Below are 20,906 nucleotides of genomic sequence, written 5' to 3' on the forward strand. Positions count from 1 at the left end.
ATTGGGTACATCAAGGTTGAAGAAGAATTAGTAGTTAATTCATTGGCATTAGTTTTTTAGTTTAGTAATTTTATTTAAATATAAACCTAAATAGTAAAACTTGTCACTTATTAATTGTTAATCTTATTCGTACTCACATGTTAAATTATTAATCTAGTTCGTAAGTCTAAATATTTTATATATTACGTGCGAAATTTTCCATCGACGGAAACGGTTTGTGTTACAAACATGAGTAGTTCATTTAAAATTCTGGGGCTGAAGTATGAATGCATAGAAAGGTATTATGACGTTTTTGTGACGCATTCACTGTGTCGTGTGACGCCATCAACCGCAATCATAAATGTTTCTCTCATTTTTTTCGCTCACTTCAAAATGTCAGCTATGTCACGTAGTTTTAATATAGCGCCATCTAGCGCGGCTCAGCAGAGAATCAAATGAAAGCTCGATTGTTGAGAAATCGACAATACCGTTATAATTATTGTAAGCAGTGCAGGTGTCGAGAATCTAAACTAGATGGCGTTGTAGGATTTACTCAAGCTAAAAAGCTTAATGTTAATATCATATTTTATACGTCTAGATAGACTATGACAGCTGCGAAAACGTCGAATACAAATAAACTGTACCCCACACTATACCCCAAACCTCTATTTTGAGCATTGTGTTATACAAATCGAGAGTGTAAGCCGTAGCTTGTCCGGCACACTAAACTAATATTCCTGGACTGTTTTTATCGGTTGTCTAACAGTAAGAGAGTAGAGATTATCTAAACGCATTGTAAGTTATTTCAATAATTATAGTTTTAATTAAATGTATGATTCGGTAAATCATTGCAGATATTGTAAATACGTATAATTAAAACATCAGATAAGTAATGGATAGGATGATACATATTATTATTTATCTAAGTATTATGAAGTTTCCAGTATGTAAATGATAAGAGTTCTTACAGCTTACTATATAAAAAATTGACTTATTATATAAAGAAGTGTGTATGCACGCAAGATGTTATACCTGTTTAGCCTAACAAAGCAAAATCCTTAAAATTATTTATTCCTCTTGCTATTCCATGTTTGTAGAAAGAACAATATTGTAAAAATCTTGCAAAGATGGCTTTGACAATTAATTATTAAATAACGAATACGGCTGTACGGGCTTGAACCCTTTGCCTATCCCAATAATGGACAAAGAACCAAAAAAAAAAACAAATGTCGCAAGAAAATTTTAGGAACCAAATATTTGTGGCCCTATATGATTATTTAAGGGAGAAATAATTGTGTAAATGGTATTCCCCGTAACCGTACACACACTAGCATAAAGGTGCTTCACTTGCTAATATCACGGCGCGGAGTCCTATTTTACTCGTCCGTGGCGCGCGCATATTAAAATTTCACTCTCATCATTTTTTCATAACGCTTCTAAAGAAGTATAACTTAAAAAAGTTGTTGAGTGTCCTTATAATAACAAATAAATACTTTCAGTAACTACATTGTGCAACTGCTACATACGTATTCAAGGCAAATCGTGACGTGATAAACACATAATTACTAACTCTTTGTCATATAATTGATAATTCGATTAAATTATAAAGCTCAATCGCCGCCGATCAATCACTCGCTTATCATCGATTTCAACTCAATATTCGCAAACTCGCTCAACCTTGCACATTACGAAATTGCATTCCCTAACACGGATTTCATTTTTAACAACTTTAATAAAATACCAATTTTTATGTGAGTACCGATTATATAAAGTGCCTGTTGTAAAATTGTTTAACACTAACCACCACATAATTTATGTGCACGCAGTTAAGGACTTGTTCAACAATTTCCAAATGGGATACAAATATCTCATATGAATTTTATACAAGCTGTACATACACTGCTTTGATTGTTAATTTATTGATTGGTTTATGGTATTTAGTCTCTTAAACTTTTAACAACATTCAATACATTATACTTAATTGTATTTTAAATAACTGCGTATATTGAAAATTTATATTTCCTATTAGTCTTGTTTAATAGTTGTTATTATTGAATCCATTAATATAATTGATTTGAGGCAAGTTACGGACTTATTTTCACTGGCATACATCGTGTCGTTCTGTTATGTCTAGGTGAACCAAAACATTACAGAACAATAAGTTTAATTGGACTGACCTTTCTAAATTTGTTAGCATCAGCAGGGCTGGGCAGGTAGAAGTCCACAATGCCCAGAAGACAGTCATCACACCGGCACACATCACTGGGCAGCGACGACATTGATCCAAAACTGCTACAACTGTCCAACGAATCCGTTCGTACTAACTTTCCGGTACTTAACGCTTCCATTTTAGCAACTAGTAACGACTCCATTAATGATCTCGGACGCGCCGGCGATCGAGAACGACGAGGCAAATCTGGCGACAATGTTCGCGTCCTCTCCAAATCTGGACTGAGCCGGCAATATTCAGGTGACATGGCACGGCGTCGGGTAAAGTCCAAATGTAAGTCAGGCGACATTGCCCGATTTCTGGCGAAGTCTAGCGGTAAATCTGGCGACATTGCTCTGTGTCGGGCAAAGTCAAGCTGCAAGTCTGGCGACATAGGCCGGTGTCGAGCAAAGTCTCTTTGGAGATCTGGGGACATGGCACGTTTGGTCAGATCCGGTGACAATGGGGCGACCAGGTCCGTAGAGCTCGCCCTTGACAGCGGCGGCGTCACGCTGCGACAATGTGATGATGTCATCTTCGTGGCTCTCATCTGTTAACTTTTGCTGATACTTTTATGTTCTGAACTATCACTAGGCTATTAACACTATTATTTTACACATAGCTGGCAACACTTTTATTAATAGTACTTATCATAGGGGAGGTTCATTCACTGCGCCTTCATGAACACACTAATAGTCAGGAAAAAATCTTTTATATTTATATTATTAGCCTTGAATGAAATCCTATCATACTTAAAGTTTTTTAGGTCTGCCAAACTCCGCCTGGGTTAAATATTATAATGTTTAAGAAATCCAATACTTTTTTGTAAAATTAAAATGAAATGTGTTTCTTGTTTTCGAGTATAAAAAATTAAATCATCGTACTTTGTTTAATTGAATCGACTGTAAGTACTGAACTGTCAAATTAGAAATTTTCAAACTACTTCAAAATAATTCAAATTTTTTATATTTTATGAAAGTCGGGTATTATATTAATTATGAAATATCAACCCCTACCGGGTATTCGAAAATATATGGGCGCAAGATACTCAGAAAGCATATTTTGTAAATAGAATTACATTACAATAAAAATGATTAATTAAATATACTGAGGGCGGGCGCTTCAATCTGTGGCATCATTAAGAAAGTTATTTACGTTGTGATAAATAATGCCCTTAAAACTTAAATAATTTATACGTCTAGATTGAATCTCTTGCTGTTAGACAACCGATAAAAACAGGCCAGGAATATTAGTTTTGTGTGCGTGACAAGCTACGACTCACACTTGCGATTTTTATGACACTTTGTGGTAATGTGTGTGAATTGCTGTAAATTCTATTTTTTTCAACGTTTTCTCAGCTGTCACAGTCTTTTTCTATATATAAGAGGGGGCAAAGGGGCAAGAGGCTCACGGGATGGGGAGATGTAAGGCAACCGCCCATGGACATACGCAACAACAGGTGTCAAGAAGTGCATTGCCGGCCTTTAAGATGCAGGATGAAGGAGAGTATGCTTTTTCCTTGATGGTCCCTGAGTCGTATCTGTTCGGGAAAGCCGCAGCCACAAAGTGGCTGTGCGAGGCAGCAATTTCTTGCAAAACGCGCGGTTGTGGAATGCCAGACGTCAAATTGACGCGGATGGTATTTTGCAGGTAATGTCCGATGGTGGAATTCGGCCGCTGCAATCAACCCGAACAGCTCCTCTGAGCACTCACTGCGGTAGAAGATGTAGAGAGAACCCACATCAAGACGATCGGAGATGACTTGATCGTCGATTATTCGAGCCGCTCTTCGTTGTATGCGGTCAAATGGAAGAAGCTGGTACTGGGGAGCATCCGCCCAGAGGTGAGAGCAGTACTCCATGTGAGACCGAATTTTCGCCTTATATAGTTGCAGGCGGTGGCTTATAGTGAAGTACTGTCTCGCCTTACTGAGTACACCAAGCTTTTTATAGGCCAGTTTGGCCTTCTCTTCCATGTGACCACAGAACTGAACGTCGCTCGATATATCGACGCCAAGGAATGCCAATACAGGCTGTTGCAGTTAGCGGAGTGATCTCGAATCGAGGGGAGACGACATAAGGAGACTTTTTAGCGGTGAACGCACAAATTTGTATCTTGTTGGGGTTTAACTGGACTAAATTTTGCCGGCCTTTGCATAGCATAGTCTCGATTTCAGACACAAGTTTGTTCCGGTTCTCGTCGACGCTATCACGGGACATGTTGGCACGGCCGGTGCATAGGAAGCAAATCCCTGTGCTGTCGTCTGCATAGGAAAGAATACTGCTAATTTGCAGCATATCATTGATATGTAGAAGAAACAGTGTAGGGTAATAGCAAGCAGCCTTGCGGGACACCAGTCGTTATTTTTTTTTATGGAATAGGAGGACAAACGAGCGTACGGGTCACCTGGTGTTAAGTGATCACCGCCGCCTACATTCTCTTGCAACACCAGAGGAATCACAAGAGCGTTGCCGGCCTTTAAGGAAGGTGTACGCGCTTTTTTGAAGGTACCCATGTCGTATCGTCCCGGAAACACCGCACAAGGAAGCTCATTCCACAGCTTTGTAGTACGAGGGAGAGAGCTCCTTGAAAACCGCACTGTGGAGGACCGCCACACATCCAAATGGTGGGGATGAAATTCTAACTTGTAGCGTGTCATGCGGAGGTGGAATTCGGCGGCAGGAATCAGGTTAAACAGCTCTTCGGAACACTCCCCGTGATAAATGCGGTAGAAGACACACAATGAAGCGACGTCTCTACGCAACGCCAAGAGATCCAGCCATTCACAGAGCACTGAGTCCCCGACAATTCGAGCTGCTCTACGTTGCACGTGGTCAAATGGATCGAGCAGATACTGGGGTGCGCCAGACCTGAGATGACAGCAATACTCCATGTGTGGCCGGACCTGCGCTTTGTAGAGCGCTAGAATGTGGGCCGGCTTGAAGTATTGCCGTGCTCTATTGATGACGCCCAGCTTCTTCGAAGCCAATTTGGCTTTGCCCTCCAGATGGCCACGGAATTGGCAATCGCTCGAGATTTCGAGACCCAGTATTCCGATACTAGGCGCGGCTTTAAGAGAAGTGTTCTCGAAGAGCGGTGATGTCGTTGTGGGTTTTAAGTCGGAGCATGCCATAGGATGATGGCAGTTTCGTTATAAGCGCTTTATGATATATACTTTATGCTCTAGACGTATGATCTAAGTGTAAAACATATTTGTTTTTAACAATTCTTTTGAATTTCGTAACGCATTTGTTTTGTACATTTAATGGGATCATGTTTTAAAAGCATAGACAAAACATCAAATAAGAATACCGTAAAAATCTATACTAAAAATGTCGAGAGTCGTTTTGTTCCTTCGGTTTTACTGTGCAAACTACTGAACCGATCGGAATAATACTTATACCATAAGATGCAGCGTGTTTCGGAGAAGGTTCAAGTATGGGTTGATAAGTAAGTAATTAGAATAAGTATCGGGGACCTATTTTTTTTTACTTAGAGATACCTACATATTCGCAATACAAACAATTCAGTCAATGAAGGGCGCGGGGTAATAATACATCATATAATCTGAGCATGAAGCAATATCAATAGTTTTCTCAATAATCCTGTACATATCGTACCTACATTACCAATTAAGATTTTTTCGTCTAAAAAAAATTTTAACAAAAAAACAACCGACTTCAAATACACTATTCCAGAACAATAGATATATTATGCACTAAAAAGTATAAAAATAATTGCGTATTTTTATACAATCTAATTCTAGTTACGATTATTGTAATTTTTGGAATCGGTGTCCTTCCGCCGCGACCCGCTCTCGTCTCTCACCTCCTCACGACTCAAGCACAACTCACCTATAACTATGTATGTAGTTGCAAGCCTATCTTGGATGACACCGTCACCAAAAATTACAATAATTGTAACTAGGATTAGAGTGTATAAAAATACGCAATTATTTTTATACTTTTTAGTGCATATTATATCTATTGTTTTGAAATAGTGTTTTTGAAGTCGGTTGTTTTTTTGTTATTTTTTTTTATTTTATGATTCAAATTCACTAACACTTACAACTTGTCTAAATTTGTGCAGACATACAAAAATTTTCAATGCAGCAATGAACGTAAGCGCTTAATTGAAGAGTTCCCTTACTTTGCCATGGATTCCGTAATCAAAACCTAGCCAAACTCTAACCAAACTATCTTTGAAGTATATCCTTTCCAATTAAAAATAATCATCGAAATCAGTTGGCGCGATATTGAGTTATTCGTAATTTTATCATCCAATTTGCTATACATATGTATAGCAAATTTAAGACTTTTATGATTTTACTCATGGATGCCATTGTCAGATCTGAACCAAATTACAATGGAACCACACATGAAGCACCAGCTTTCAAATAAAAAAAGAAATATCAATATCGGTTCACCCAGTCTAAAGTTTTGAGGTAACAAACATAAAAAAAACTACGAATTGAGTACCCCCTCCTTTTTGAAGTCGGTTAAAAAGGAAAGAAAACTATAAATAATTTTAATTTATCAATTTTAAGTTACCCTGATTACAGGGTAATGGATAGAAAAGAGTGGCCGTTGAGTTTGTTGTATGTTCTTCTCACGAACTCTACTTTTTCCAAATATATGGTAATTAAAAAGAAATATTTATAGTGACGATTAATAAGCGCTTATAAACTAAGCCTTACTTAATAAAGTTTATTTAGTGAGCATTTCTTACATTTTTATTTAGTTAAATGTCTATAATGTGAAAAAAAATCACTTTTATCGTGGTTTCATAAAACCACACAATCCTTTTTTTAGTTTAAAAAATAATTTAAATTGCATTCATAGATTTTTAAATAACTGCCAGACTGAATCCCCTACACGAGAAAAAAAAACGTCGAAAACCACCTTAGAGGGTTTAACTAGGTAGATTGTATTTATCTGGTAGATATTCAGAATGAAACTATGAAATTTACAAAAACAAAAATAATAATAATTAATATGTTGCAAATACAATGTAGAGACATTTTCATAAACCTTCCGCGTATTGTAGAGCTGAACACGAAGGCTGTTAAGTCGTGCCTTGAATACGTAACGACCACCAATTTATTCTCCAATAAAATAAAATGCGACCATAAATAAGGTATCTGTTATGTGCAGCGGGAATCGTTTGTGGACTTTTCACGAAATATTACTTCATTAGTTGAAACGAGACTTTTCAATTACAAAAAAATCTTGACACCGTTTGCTATAAAGGTTTAACTCTTATAATTGAAGTGAAACTTTTAACTCGCTAAGCATTTTATTTTGTACGTTGTAAGAGGATTCGTATGGCAAAACAAAAATGCAATTTCGTCTCACTTCGCTTTTTTTATGAAAATAAGGGACGAGACGAGCAGCACGTTCAGCTGATGGTAATTGATACGCCCTGCCCATTACAATGTAGTGCCGCTCAGGATTCTTAAAAACCTAAAAATTCTGAGCGGCACTACAACTGCGCTCGTCACTTTGAGACATAAGATGTGAAGTCTCATTTGCCCCGTAATTTCACTACCTACGGCGCCCTTCAGACCGAAACACGGTAATGTTTACACATTACTACTTCACGGCAGAAATAGGCGCTGTTATGGTACCCATAATCTAGCCGGAATCCTTTGCAAGAATGATTTCTTTTGTTTGGTTATGCCTAAATAAGTTAATAAAAATTGTAAATTAATTGGTATTAATAAGCTTTTGGAACTTCCAGGATTTTTTAGACCTAGTTGTAGCTGAAAGAAATCCAAGAAAATTGATTTAATGCGATTTAATGCGAACTATAGGCGCCGCCCGACCGTCACGTGACATGCAACACACAGACAATAAAGCTTGAGACGATACATTACAATAAATAACTAATAAGTTTCACTTTAATGAAGTATTCTTTTAGTATAATGTTACATCTACATTATTTAGAGTACTTCCCCTCCATGTGGTATAGCGTGTGATGTGGGACGCCCTGTATAAATACTAAACGGTTTATATATTAAACATTTCTATCACCCGAATTGTATGATGAATTATTGATGAACTGAATTCATTTGCATGAGTTATTCACGTAAGTAAAATTTTCAGAAATTGAATGATTTACTTTGTTGGTTGTAATCTGTTATAGTTAATAAGGCTCGTTTGAATTCTGCAGTAGAAGCCTCGCGTTGTGTGGTCGAGTGTCTAGTTACCCAGTCAACAACACGACAAAATAAGGAAGCCATCATTTGTCAAATCTTTATGTATATACTAGCTGACCAATGTTTTTTTTTAAATAAGGGACAAGACGAGCAGGACGTTCAGTTGATGGTAATTGAAACGCCCTGCCCATTACAATGCAATGTCGCTCAGGATTCTTGAAAAACACAAAAATTCTGAGCGGCAATACAATTGCGCTCGTCACCTTGAGACATAAGATGTTAACTCTCGTTTGCACTGTAATTTCACTAGCTACGGCGCTTTTCAGACCGAAACACAATAAAGCTTACACATTACTGCTAGCCGTAATCTAAATTAATCTACCCGTAATGTGTGTCTGTTACTACAATAGTTACTTTCAGCATGAGATTCAGATGTAGGTGGCTTTCTATAAAATCTCTTCTTAGCTGACCTCTTCTTACCAAATTTCAAGTGTCTACGCCTTATGGTTCCAGAGGTATCGTGATGAGTTAATACGTAATTGGAACTCTCTTATATATATTTTGATTATATAAAGATTAAAGAAACACATAATAAAGCTTATTTACTAAAGCAGTATATATCTAATGAAAAACTAAGAAATGCAACAAATCTAAAAAACTCATAAATATTCCGAGCATTTTTGGTTGTGTATATTACTAGTTATTGTACTAGGTAATTCGATTATTTATTATTGAAATTAGACACATTGTTATAGCAAAACAAAGTTCCGTACAAACATCACACAATTACTATCTTAATTTTGTCAAAAATATAATAATTTATTCAAATGTGAGATGAAGGGACTCATAGACATGTTGTTTGTCTGATGATAAGAGGCAAACCATTGGCCCTGGACATCTGCAATACCAGAAGTCCCCAAAAAGCCAAAGTCAAAGAAATAAAGAAAAAATCAATGATAATTTCATTTCAAAAAGTATTTCGCGTGCTCAACTGAGGGTTGAAATGATAAAAAATGGAATCGTTATTAAAACAGTAAGCAAACGTTTGTAACTCTCAAATTGATTCCCAATTAGGACACTTTATTTAGAACCGCTAAATGAACACGCTAACAACTTATGTGCGCCATTATTATTACATATAATAGTAGAAAATATTTTACAAGCAGAACACTTGATAAGATGAAGATTGCAGCTAGAATCTCATTGATTATTGATGTAAGCTAAATAGTATCTAGATCCTAGTATTTCCTGTTCTACGGCTCATAAATAAAACACCGTAAAAGGGTTTATTTTATTACTAGGCATAGATAACTGGGCACAAGAAATAGGAAAGCTATTGAAAATATTGGCAGTCTAAAATGGCTTCAAAAGACTGTTTAATTTACACACAAGTGAAGACGATAACGAAATTGAATGACGTAATAAATACTCATTTAATAAATAGCAGGGCTTTTAAAATACAGAATAGCCATTTAAGTTATCATCCAAGTATCTTTGAATTAATTGAACGTTTATCATGAGATGTAAAAACATCTTATTCAATTCGCTTTGAATTTCAACTTTCAACTTTTTATGTTGGACATACTTTTATAGAGCATACAGAATACCTACTGAACTTTCTAGTAATATATAAATTTAGGTACTTACGTTAAATAAAACACTTTTTAAAGGATTTGAACGCGTGTTATTCTATCAGTTTTTACATTAGATTTTGAGTAAAAGTTACAATTTATTATTTATTTATTGGTAATCAACAGCGTTACAGTAATTATATAATACATAATTCATAACGCCATTATATTTAACTCATATTGACTATCATTATTTAAGCTAACCCGACGTTTCAAGACCTTTCCAGATCTCGTTTTCAGGGGGACTGCAGATAAAATCAATCAATATAGTATTTAGCAATAAATTTTCATGTTTGCGAAAATGTCTGAAATGTAAATAAAAGCTTCTAGTTGTTTTATTATTAGATAATATTTAATTTCAATTTAGTTGTTACTTTCTGTTTTATTGTAGTAGTAGTTTCTTGCGCCCATTCTTCTCAGGTCTGAGGCAGTCTCTTTTGACGTCCAATAAGTAATTTTAAATCCTATTTTGAATAAAAATATTTGAATTTGAATTTGAATTAAACAATAATATTACAATAAAATATGAGGCGCTTTTTATTTCCTGATAGTGGGTGATGAAAAGTAGAGAGTATCACTCGGGCGCAAAATTATTTTTGGCTATTAATAAAGTTCATTTAACTTTGAATTTGAACACAGGTTATCATAAGAAATTTTCAGAATTATCTTAGGAGAGCTTATATAGCCTAATTCGGAAGACGAAAGCACATAAGCTGCAATTTTTTTTTCTTTTAATTTTTTTGTAAATATCGTTATTGATTTTAAGTTTTTAGTTGATTTTACTGATTCATTATGATATTGTATAGAATAAAAGATATTTGTCGAGTTTATCATCGATTTCTTTAAACATATTGTGCAGGATAATAATATATAAGCTATAAATTAATAAATAGCTCGCAACGGCGCCTCTATCGTCTCGCTTTTTCGTTTCATCGAGTTAAAAATTACAACAGTTCTAAAGAAATTTCAATCCAATAAATTAGTAAATATAAATATTATGTAATACATATAAATAGATTAATATAAAATAATATGTAATGCTATTGTCACTCCCTATAACGTTGGTATTGTATCTGCCAACTTCACCTGACAGCTGTCAACACTGTCATATTAACAACAAAAACAAAATGGCCCGTACCCGAAAATCGTGACGATTTGCTATAAAAATTCTCTCATGCGTCTATAAAGAAGTATTACTGCAATAAAAACATATATTGAAATGTATACTATAAATATGTTACTTAACGTTGACTCTGAATGGTTGTACATAACATTATAAGTTCTTAAATACACTTTGCCGTCGATCACTAGAACATTCAATGCAATATTAAAGATAAGCTTAAACAGTTGCTTGTCGATCTAAGAGACAAGTGACAGTAACGCTTACAGTGATGCTAATCAGCCGGTACTAATACAAGAATCTCGTAGAGAGAGGGCGTATTTATTGACCGCTTAATAAGTTAGTCTAGCTTTCGTATTTTATAAGTAGTTTACGAGAACTCAAACATCTATATTTTTTTTAATTAATAATACTTCTTTTAGCGTGATAGAGAAAAAATATCAGAGTGAATTTTAACGATGTGTGCGTACACAACGGCGCTTATTTCTGCCGTGAAACAGTAATATGTAAGCATTACCGGGTCTGAAGGGCGCCATAGCTAGTGAAATTACTAGGCAAATGAGACTTAACATCTTATTTCTCAAGGTGACGAGCACAGTTGTAGTACCATTCATTTTTGGGGTTTTTCAAGAATCCTGAGTGGCACTGCATTGTAATGGGCAGGGCGTATCAATGACCATCATCTGAGCGTCCTGCTCGTCTTGTCCCTTATTTTCATAAAAAAAAACCCTGACGGTAGCTAGTCAACTAGACCATTTGTATCATAGCTTCAGCTACCAAGCCTCTTGTAACTCATGTCTACTGAAACCTAACCAACGGACGATAATTATACAGATGTCAATATATTATTTCAATTTATATACAAGTCTTGTCTTGTCTTTCTAATTGTATAAAAATAATTTAATGATATTTTTTAATTACTCGTTATATAACTAAATTATGCGGTATAATAATATTTCCATTGGTTGTATATAATACCTTGTTTAATACAATATTGTTTTTTCTACAAATATTTTTTTTAAAGGATTTTTGTTTTATTGCGCCAAAGACGAATAACTTCTTACGTCCGTACATAAGTACACACACACTTTTTAAAGTGAAACTTTTATTACATCGTTTGAAACTTTTTCGCCTGTGTGTTGCATGTCGCGTGACTGTCGGGCGACGCCCACAGGTCGCAGCAGCTGACCGTGTAGTGTATAGACTATTACTCATTTAGTTGGAGAGTCTACTTGTATTATTTCCCATTATCATTCCAATTTTCCAAGTATAAAATTAAGATTGATAAAGCGATTTTTGGAATATTATTCCAAAAATTTCTAGTTAAATGTCTATAATGTGAAAAAAAGACAGGGCAGTGCACATAGCTCAACGAACAGAACAGCCGTTGGGTCAATAAAGTCCTCGAATCGACCGCACATTTGAGTACGTAGTATTCGTCGGCCACTCACAAGATGGAGAACAAAAAGTGACGAGACCAGCCAGTCGATCACCTGATGAAAAGTATACCTACGCCCGGTAGGGATACAGTAAGTGATACGGCCTGGCCCCTGCCCATTATAATACAGTCCTACTTAGGATTCTTGATTGAACCCAATATTCTGAGCGGCATCGTAATTTTAGTCACTTTAAGACATAAGATGTATCCTTAGCCTTTAAAAGCGCCTTTCAAACCATAACACATTAATGATTGCACATCACCACGGCAGCAAAACACGCCGCTTTGACACTAAAAATTTATTGCGATAAAGGCTGCGTTCACACTAGTGGCTTCTATATTTTGCATGAATTATTGTGCAATAATACAAGATAGTGTATAGTATGGATGCCGACTTTATTTACTTTGACCACCAAATTTTTTTAGTTAGTTGTTGTTATATTTTTTTTGGATCTCATATGATGGGTTCAGCTTCATCATTATCGAGGAATTCCAACACCGTTTCATCACGATATTGTTTAATTCGCCACTTACATGCGTCTGAAGTCTGAACTAATCAAGAACAATTGCCGAAATGAACAACGCTCGTATGACCCGGCAGCGCGATATGCTATCACCTGAACATATCGACCAGGGGACAGTCCGTTGTGCGCCTCGCAACAATTGGCCCGGCAATACGACAATCGAATATGGTTCGCTACCAGAGGGCCTACCATCGACTTTTAATAAGCGATGCGATTCCGATGCAGTATAGTTTAGGTACCTAAACTGAATCACTAAAATTTGTGCCATGAACTGCCTTTTGAAGAATGAACGAAATAAATTTGTCTGTGGTCCGCGGTGTGAGAAAGAGATGACGCTCTACAGTCGTTGCATAAGTTTGTCTCTCTTACTCGAACCATATGCATCGCTTTTCGTAACCTAAAATGATATGATTTTAGCGGTTTTTTTGCGTAGAATACTAAAAATACATTTTAAAATTGCGCTTTATAGCGTCAAATATCATATAGTTCTTTGAATTACAAATTAAATGTTTGCTTAGGTGTTTTCGTAAAAAAACGAGTTATGAACGCACCTCTATTCATGTTTGATTTGACAGAACCCCAGAGTACATTTTTTTAATTCGTTCTTGCGAACAGGATAGCCCGGGTCCTTACTGCTTCGTCTTTAGTATTTTCATTATTTGGTATTTATTTTCAGTATTTTGTCGTACAAAAAAGTCCAATAAGGTATTCTCATCTCATATTTCATCAATAAAATTAACTTAACAACTCGATTCTCTTTCCTCTAAGGAAGTAGGAACTTTTTTCGAATCGCTTACTTTGACACATAAGCTATCCAGTTTAGGGTGAAATATTACCTCATGGTACGAATGAATGAACGAACTAAATCAGCTCGCGATTAAATTGACATCATTTTTGACATTAAATTGACATCACAGCGATTTAATCAGTTGATTTGACGTCAACCTAAATTAGATAGCTCTAATCACGTCGCGGTACGAAATAGCAAAGCAATTCATTTTAGGTTGTCAATTGAATCGCAATAAGAGTTCATGGTAGGCCCGCAGATCGCGTCCAATGGTTTGGCCACACCAAATCCGATCATGTGTTTAGGCCAATAGCGCGCTAAAATCCTTTGATGGACCAATTCCCGCGCGATAACACGCGCGCACGACCCTAATGTTCGGGAGGACAGCCGATAATTGCCGGTTACATGTGCGCGTATCGTAATAGCACGAAGCTTCGTGACTATAAACGTAGGTGCGTCCCCAGCATTATAAAAACAAAGTTATATGGGTATATTGCCGAAACAGACCATCATAAGCACTCAATAATATAAAATTCACGTCGCGTTGTTAATATTTACTGCCTATGACCCTTCTGACTTTTACTGTCTTAAATAAAAACAATTGGCAAACAATTTTATCACGTAAGCTTTCTGTACGAACAATAAAGTTGATGTCAATGTTCTTATATGCATACCAATAATTTATTATAGTACATTTATATTTCATCTTGTTTACAACTTTGTATATAAGTTTTAAAAAGCACAATATATGAATTGATCGTTGTTATGTTTTATAACGATAAAGTTAAGTATTTTTTTAAAGTACGTTCGGCTATAATATTAATATCACCATAGACTAGGAATAGATACTTACGTATTAAAGATTACTTTTATTTTACTCAGCTCTCGTTGTAAAATGAAATTAATTTATACTAGTGTTTTATTATGGGGGCTACTATATACACTGCTCAGTTAAAAAACACAATGTGTAAGAGATACGAGTTGTATCAAAAGTTAGTCATTTTGGTAAATTTCATGCGGATCGACTCAGTTCCATGCGATATAGTTAACAAGACCTCAATCAACAAAGAATGCGGCGGTAACTACAGAAGATAATGCGGTCAAAAACACATTTTTAGACTCTCATGTCTAGTAGGAGTAGTAGTAGTAAAAATTTAATAAATGTTGACATATTGTCACTTAATTTAGTTTAAATATATAAGTAAGTGAAGTGATGTTTGTTTAAGATGTTTTATCTTCTGTTTAATTAGATGTTTTTTAGTTAGTTTGAAAATATTTGGGAAATATATTTAACGACCGTCCATTAGCTGAGTAATTTTAAGTTTGTTCTTTTTTATGGAACTTTTAGTTTTTTGGTGCCTAAAATAATTTTCCTATAATTTGTAAAAACCTGTTTGTTTTCCTGAATAAAAAAAATGTTACAAATAATAAACAAGACTAAAATTATTTGCCAATCTCATAGTTCCATTTCATTCCGAAGCGATGGTAGTGATTTCATTGACATTAAAAATATACTGATGTAATACTTTTTTTAAAATGAATTACTTTTCGGGCAAGATTGTAATCCCAGATTGCACTGTCTTCAAAATACCCCACCATAACCATGATAAACCAAGCCCATGACTCATGATGGCACAACTCAGGTATTTGACATTTGCACCAATACCAACGCCTCGACCTCGTGGCTTTACGGCATTTTCCCATTGCGTGATTGTAATTTAAACTCGACACTATGACAAGATAATAAAAGTAATAATTATTAAATAATATATACTATTAAGACTTAATAACAAACAGAAACATAATAATAATAATATTGACACACTTTTACACAAATTATCTTGGCCCAAACTTGGCATAGCCTGTACCTTGGGTACAAGACAACAATATATTTAATACAATATACTTACTTACACATACATAAATACATATAAACATCCATGACTCGGAAACAAACATGCATATTCATCATATAAATGATTGCATCTACCGGGATTCGAACCCGGGACCGCTTAGTAGTCAGGGTCACTAACCATTCGGCTATATGGGTCATCATGTTTGTACAATTAGTTATCTACAATTATTATTACCTTTTGTAAGTCCAATATAAAAGGTTTTAAATTTTATATTTGGTCAACCCATTTTCGAAACATCGTAATGAAGACCTATGAAATAGTGCAACATTTGTTTTTCTTTATGAGTCTCCCTTCAAACTCTTTCCAGTACAGCAGTACAATATTATGACATGATAATAAAAGACACGGCGCACTCTAAATTATCTATTTAAAGAGCGAGCAACGCATATACTGTATATTCCTTTCAACACAATATTACATCCTACTTCCTATATATATTCACGCAAAAACTACTGAATGGATTTTTAATGAAACTTTACAATGATATAACATATATATCAGAATAACATATAGGCTATAATTTATAAAGATATAGTGTGAATTATCCAAAATAATACGATAAGTGTCAGTAAGTATGATAATATCTGCAATCTATATTATGAGAGGTATTGTATAAAAATTATAGGAGTTACAAATGTATTATCACACTTATATTATTAAGGCAAATGTTTGTGAGTGTGTGTGTATGTTTGTTTCTTCTTTACGCGCAAATGGCTGGACCAATTTTGTTAAAATTTGGTATGCACGAAGCTCACACCCTGGATTAACACAAAGGGTTTATATATGTATATATACTATTTTTATATATAAATAAATAAAATAAGATACAGTTTCCTTGTAAACGATGCGAAAACAGGTATAGATAGAACATAAATATTTTAAGTAGCTGTAGAACTTTAAATATATATACAACACAAATCCGCGAAACACCATATCTACATACCTATTACGGTTTAGCCACAGATACTGTTTTTACGTTTTAAAAATTAATAATATTCTAGTCTTCTTAGGTGGTTTTATTGACATTATATCAATACTTGTCATTAAATTTAATTACTTCGTCATATAGAAGACTTACGGCCGTTTTCAATAACCTATCTATCCATAGTAAACTAAGCTACTAGAGGTAGATAAATCTATCCTTTTACTTGCATTTCAATAACCTATCGACCTAAAGCATTGGACTATAACTATATTAGACATAACTATGGATAGATAAGATCTTGTCATTAAACGGTGACAGCAATTTATTAGTAACTAGCGATACGTTATTGAAAACGGCTGTTAATCTACATAATATAAGTCCCTTAAATCAGTAAAATCTGACGATCACTTTAGGATAAATCATAGGTTACCGCAGTTGCGTGTCACTCCTGTAAATTCGAGCACTTAAATTCGACTTCGACCTATTCGAATTTTCGAAATTCTCAGTCCCATCGCCTCCAGTTTATAGGAATTCTACTGAAGATGGTGCTTTAGAATTCTCCGCTGACGATTCTTGACTTATTTTTTAGGTTACTTTTTGCTACGTAAAAAGTGTCTTCTACCGCATTTATCACGAGGAGTGTTCGGAAGAGCTGTTTCATTCACCTGATTCCTGCCGCCGAATTCCACCTTCGCACGACACGCCATAAATTAGGATATCATCCTCACCGTCTAGATGTATGGCGGACCTCCACAGTGCGGTTTTCAAGGAGCTTTCTTCCACGTGCTTGCTACAAAGCTGTGGAATGAGCTTCCTTGTGCGTTGTTTCCGGAAGGATACCACATGGGTACGTTCAAAAAAAGCGCGTACACCTTCCTTAAAGGCCGGCAACGCACCTGTGATTCCTCTGGTGTTGCAAGAGAATGTGGGCGGCGGTGATCACTTAACGCCAGGTGACCTATACGCTCGTTTATCCTAATTTTCCATAAAAAAAGAAAGACTTATAGACCTAGCTGTTATAGATACAAATGTATCCTTTTTTTTTTCGGGTTTTAGAAACTACTATTCTTTTTTGTTTCTCTTAAGTGTTAGCCTAAAATAGCCTAGCAATGTATATATTTTTCGGCGACTTGGTTGCAAAATTATGTTTTCTGTACTTATAAATGAACTAAATTAACATACACAAATGTTTGTCATATTTAAATTAACTATTATATTGGAATATAATAAAACTTCCGTAAAAAAATATGTTATAGATGGTGAAAGCCACTCCAAAATTCAGTACATAGTTTAGGAGGTGCATATATATAAAGACAGTATGTTAAGTATAAAGAAAAATAATCAATTATATATAGATTTTTTGGGCCAGGATCCGTCGGGCGTCACCACATAATACTCTTTGAAAGTTTTATCATAATCAAATTAATGTTTTCGCAACGCCTAGGAAACAAACATACAAATATTATTTTTTTTTCATATCGATAATGATTCTGGTAATTTACAATAAATCAAGGGAACGGATATGGTCTGTGCTGTCTGTCTGTGTGTTATTAAAATGAGATTACTGTTTGAGTTATCACGTGAAGATTATCTCGCATTACTGTAGTACTGGTAGTCTTTAGCTCGTATTAAACTAGTCATTACTTAGATTCATGTCTAGCTATTAAGTAATTGTAAGCTGGTATGTATTATATAGATACCTACTTTATATATAGAGAGGATATATGGAGGAGACTTTTACTGAACTAGGATCCATTTAAAAATAAGAAAATAAATAATTTATTTTCTAAACTAACATAGTTTATATAGAAAGTTAATATAACCAATTAACATAAAAATTGATGATACGTCGCGCACGTACTTATGGCAAATTTAAGACTTTTATGGTTCTGTATCTATCTATCTAAACCCAGTCGAAAGTTCTGAGGTTCATAAAAAATAATAACGTCGAATTAAGACCCTCCTTCTTTTTTGAAGTCGGTTAAAAGGTTAACAAATGCACACGTACAAAGTAAATGATTATATAAATATTAGGTACGGTGTACACCAAGTACAATATTTATGGTTTAATTTAATGTATTTCATCAACTTTACTTCATTATATTATATTATAGTGGAGATGGGGTCTTTTCTGCACCAGCTCCTATTTAACTGCTTAGGTACAGCTCACGTCAAAATGCGATAACTCAACACCATGTTGAATCTTGGCATTTCAAAACCGCGCGGCTTGCAACAAACATCGCACGGCCACTGTACGGAATCCCCTGAAGCTGATACGTCTTAAGGACTTATGGCCGTTCCCAATATACTATCTTCAGATAGAGATAAATTACTACATTCTTCTCAGGTCTGAGGCATTCATTTTGGAATGGCTGGTAGTTTTTTGACTTTCAATAAGTGATGTCACATCCTATTTTGAATAAAAATATTTGAATTTGAATTTGAATTGGGAACGGCCGTTAGAGAATACTACTCCCACTTCAAATAAAATTAGCCTTTGATCCCTGGTATTGCGGAGAGCCAGTCTTTTCGTCTCATTTTCGTTCCAAGGTGGGTGGCTTCTAATATAATAAAACGTTGTGTGCTTAATCCTTCACTCCAGAAGTGAATACTTCATCAAGCTGAAATTAATAGTACGGAATGCGACTGTTTTTTTTCTATATTCAGTTAGTAATAACGTATCTTTTTTCTTGGTGAACCGTTTAGAATGAATCTAATAGATACCATTATGTTACGGAGAGCTTGCCAAAATACTCGGTTTGATACCAGCAACTGAATTCCACAACCGGACATTACATCAAGTGTGAAATTCCACCCAAATCATGTTGTCGTCAGGCCTCGCGCGGACACTTACGAACCTTATAGGAGTATAATCCCAACTTAAAGGATGTCAACGCATTTCGTGTTGTGGATGTCCATGAGCGGTTTCCTCGCTAGTTTCCATCACGCGATCTTCTTGGCCGTTTGACCTAAACCAAATTTAAATTGGTTTAGCTGCTTCTCAATTTACATCTACTTCTCTTCATGTTAAATTTAATAATAAATACTTAGTGTGTACTCAGCCTTATACGAAAACGTAAGGGCATAAGAAAAATACAATTTGCACAAAATTTTAATTGAATTAACACTGTGTTGTGAAGGCTTATAAGGTAATGTAAATTGTATGACTGACGCTTACAAAATGTAATGTATAATTTATTTCGAGGTTACTCATTGTTGTGTATGTACATATTTGATAAATCGTTGACCACATAACACACATACAAATACTTTCTTATTTGTGTACACACACACACACATATATATATATATTATGTAAATATATAAGTATATATATAAATAAACCCCTATTTAATCCTGGTCACGCTAAAATTTTATAACGGTTTAACTGATTCCATTCTTATACTTCGTAGAAGGTTCTTGATACTTAAGAAAATTGCGCAGAAACTTAACTAAAAAACTTAACGACTACCTTTATTATACCTAAACTTCTTAATGTAACCTTAGCCCCAGCGTTGTTTGAAATAACTGTCATTTATTTGTTTGTCAGTAAGAGACAGATCTCACATCGCCAGATTTAGAATAATATAATAAATTATAACGTTTTAAGGCTCCGTAGCCTTGCCATTTGGCTACGGTACTCTTATAGTACCCAATCTCAAACATAAACTACAACTAACTAAAGCTAGGACAAATTATGGTACGAAAACTGTACAGTTTGAGGGAGCCCTACTATATAATGACTTGCCAAAAGATATATTTGAGGAAAAATCTTTTCCCAAATTTAAAGCTAAATTAAAAAAGCACTGTCAATCACAATAGATAGTTACCTTAGAATATAGCGTGTTTTTAATTTATTATTGTTTAACTTTAAAGTCACCGTAACTATAAAACTATAAAATTTGTTTTCTTTTATATTTATATAGAATCATTGTTCTCATGTAAGTGAACTTTTGTTATTTTTGAGAAATAAACTCTTTAAACCTAAACCTAATCTCATACGTGGGGATTGACAGGTCTTCAAAAATAATATTTAGATTTCTAATATTTTTTTAAACGGAATAGTTTGCGCGAGAGACACTTCCTAAATGGTAAAAAGGGGACACGCATTTTACCACTTTGGAAATGTAACTTGTAAATAAGAGAATGATAAAATTAAAAGAAAAAAATATTATGTACCCTGCGATCTTTCACCGAAAATTGGTTTGAACGATATCTAG

General features: G+C 34.8%; 1 protein-coding gene across 2 annotated transcripts in view; it reads right to left on the bottom strand.

The window, feature by feature from the left end:
• The window catches only part of LOC126974275 (inositol-trisphosphate 3-kinase A), a 119,727-nt gene that overhangs the window by 78,801 nt on the left and 20,020 nt on the right, over window positions 1-20,906 (bottom strand). Inside the window, exon 2 of one of the 2 annotated variants that reach the window (XM_050821735.1) lies at window positions 2,157-2,877. In XM_050821735.1, the coding sequence (XP_050677692.1) occupies window positions 2,157-2,738 (582 nt within the window). In that variant the 5' untranslated portion in view covers window positions 2,739-2,877. Of the gene's footprint in view, window positions 1-2,156; window positions 2,889-20,906 lie in introns of those variants that run through there. The other variant, XM_050821736.1, reaches the window with a different exon arrangement.

This window comes from Leptidea sinapis, chromosome 32, assembly GCF_905404315.1.
Source record: "Leptidea sinapis chromosome 32, ilLepSina1.1, whole genome shotgun sequence".
Classification (NCBI taxonomy): domain Eukaryota; kingdom Metazoa; phylum Arthropoda; class Insecta; order Lepidoptera; family Pieridae; genus Leptidea; species Leptidea sinapis.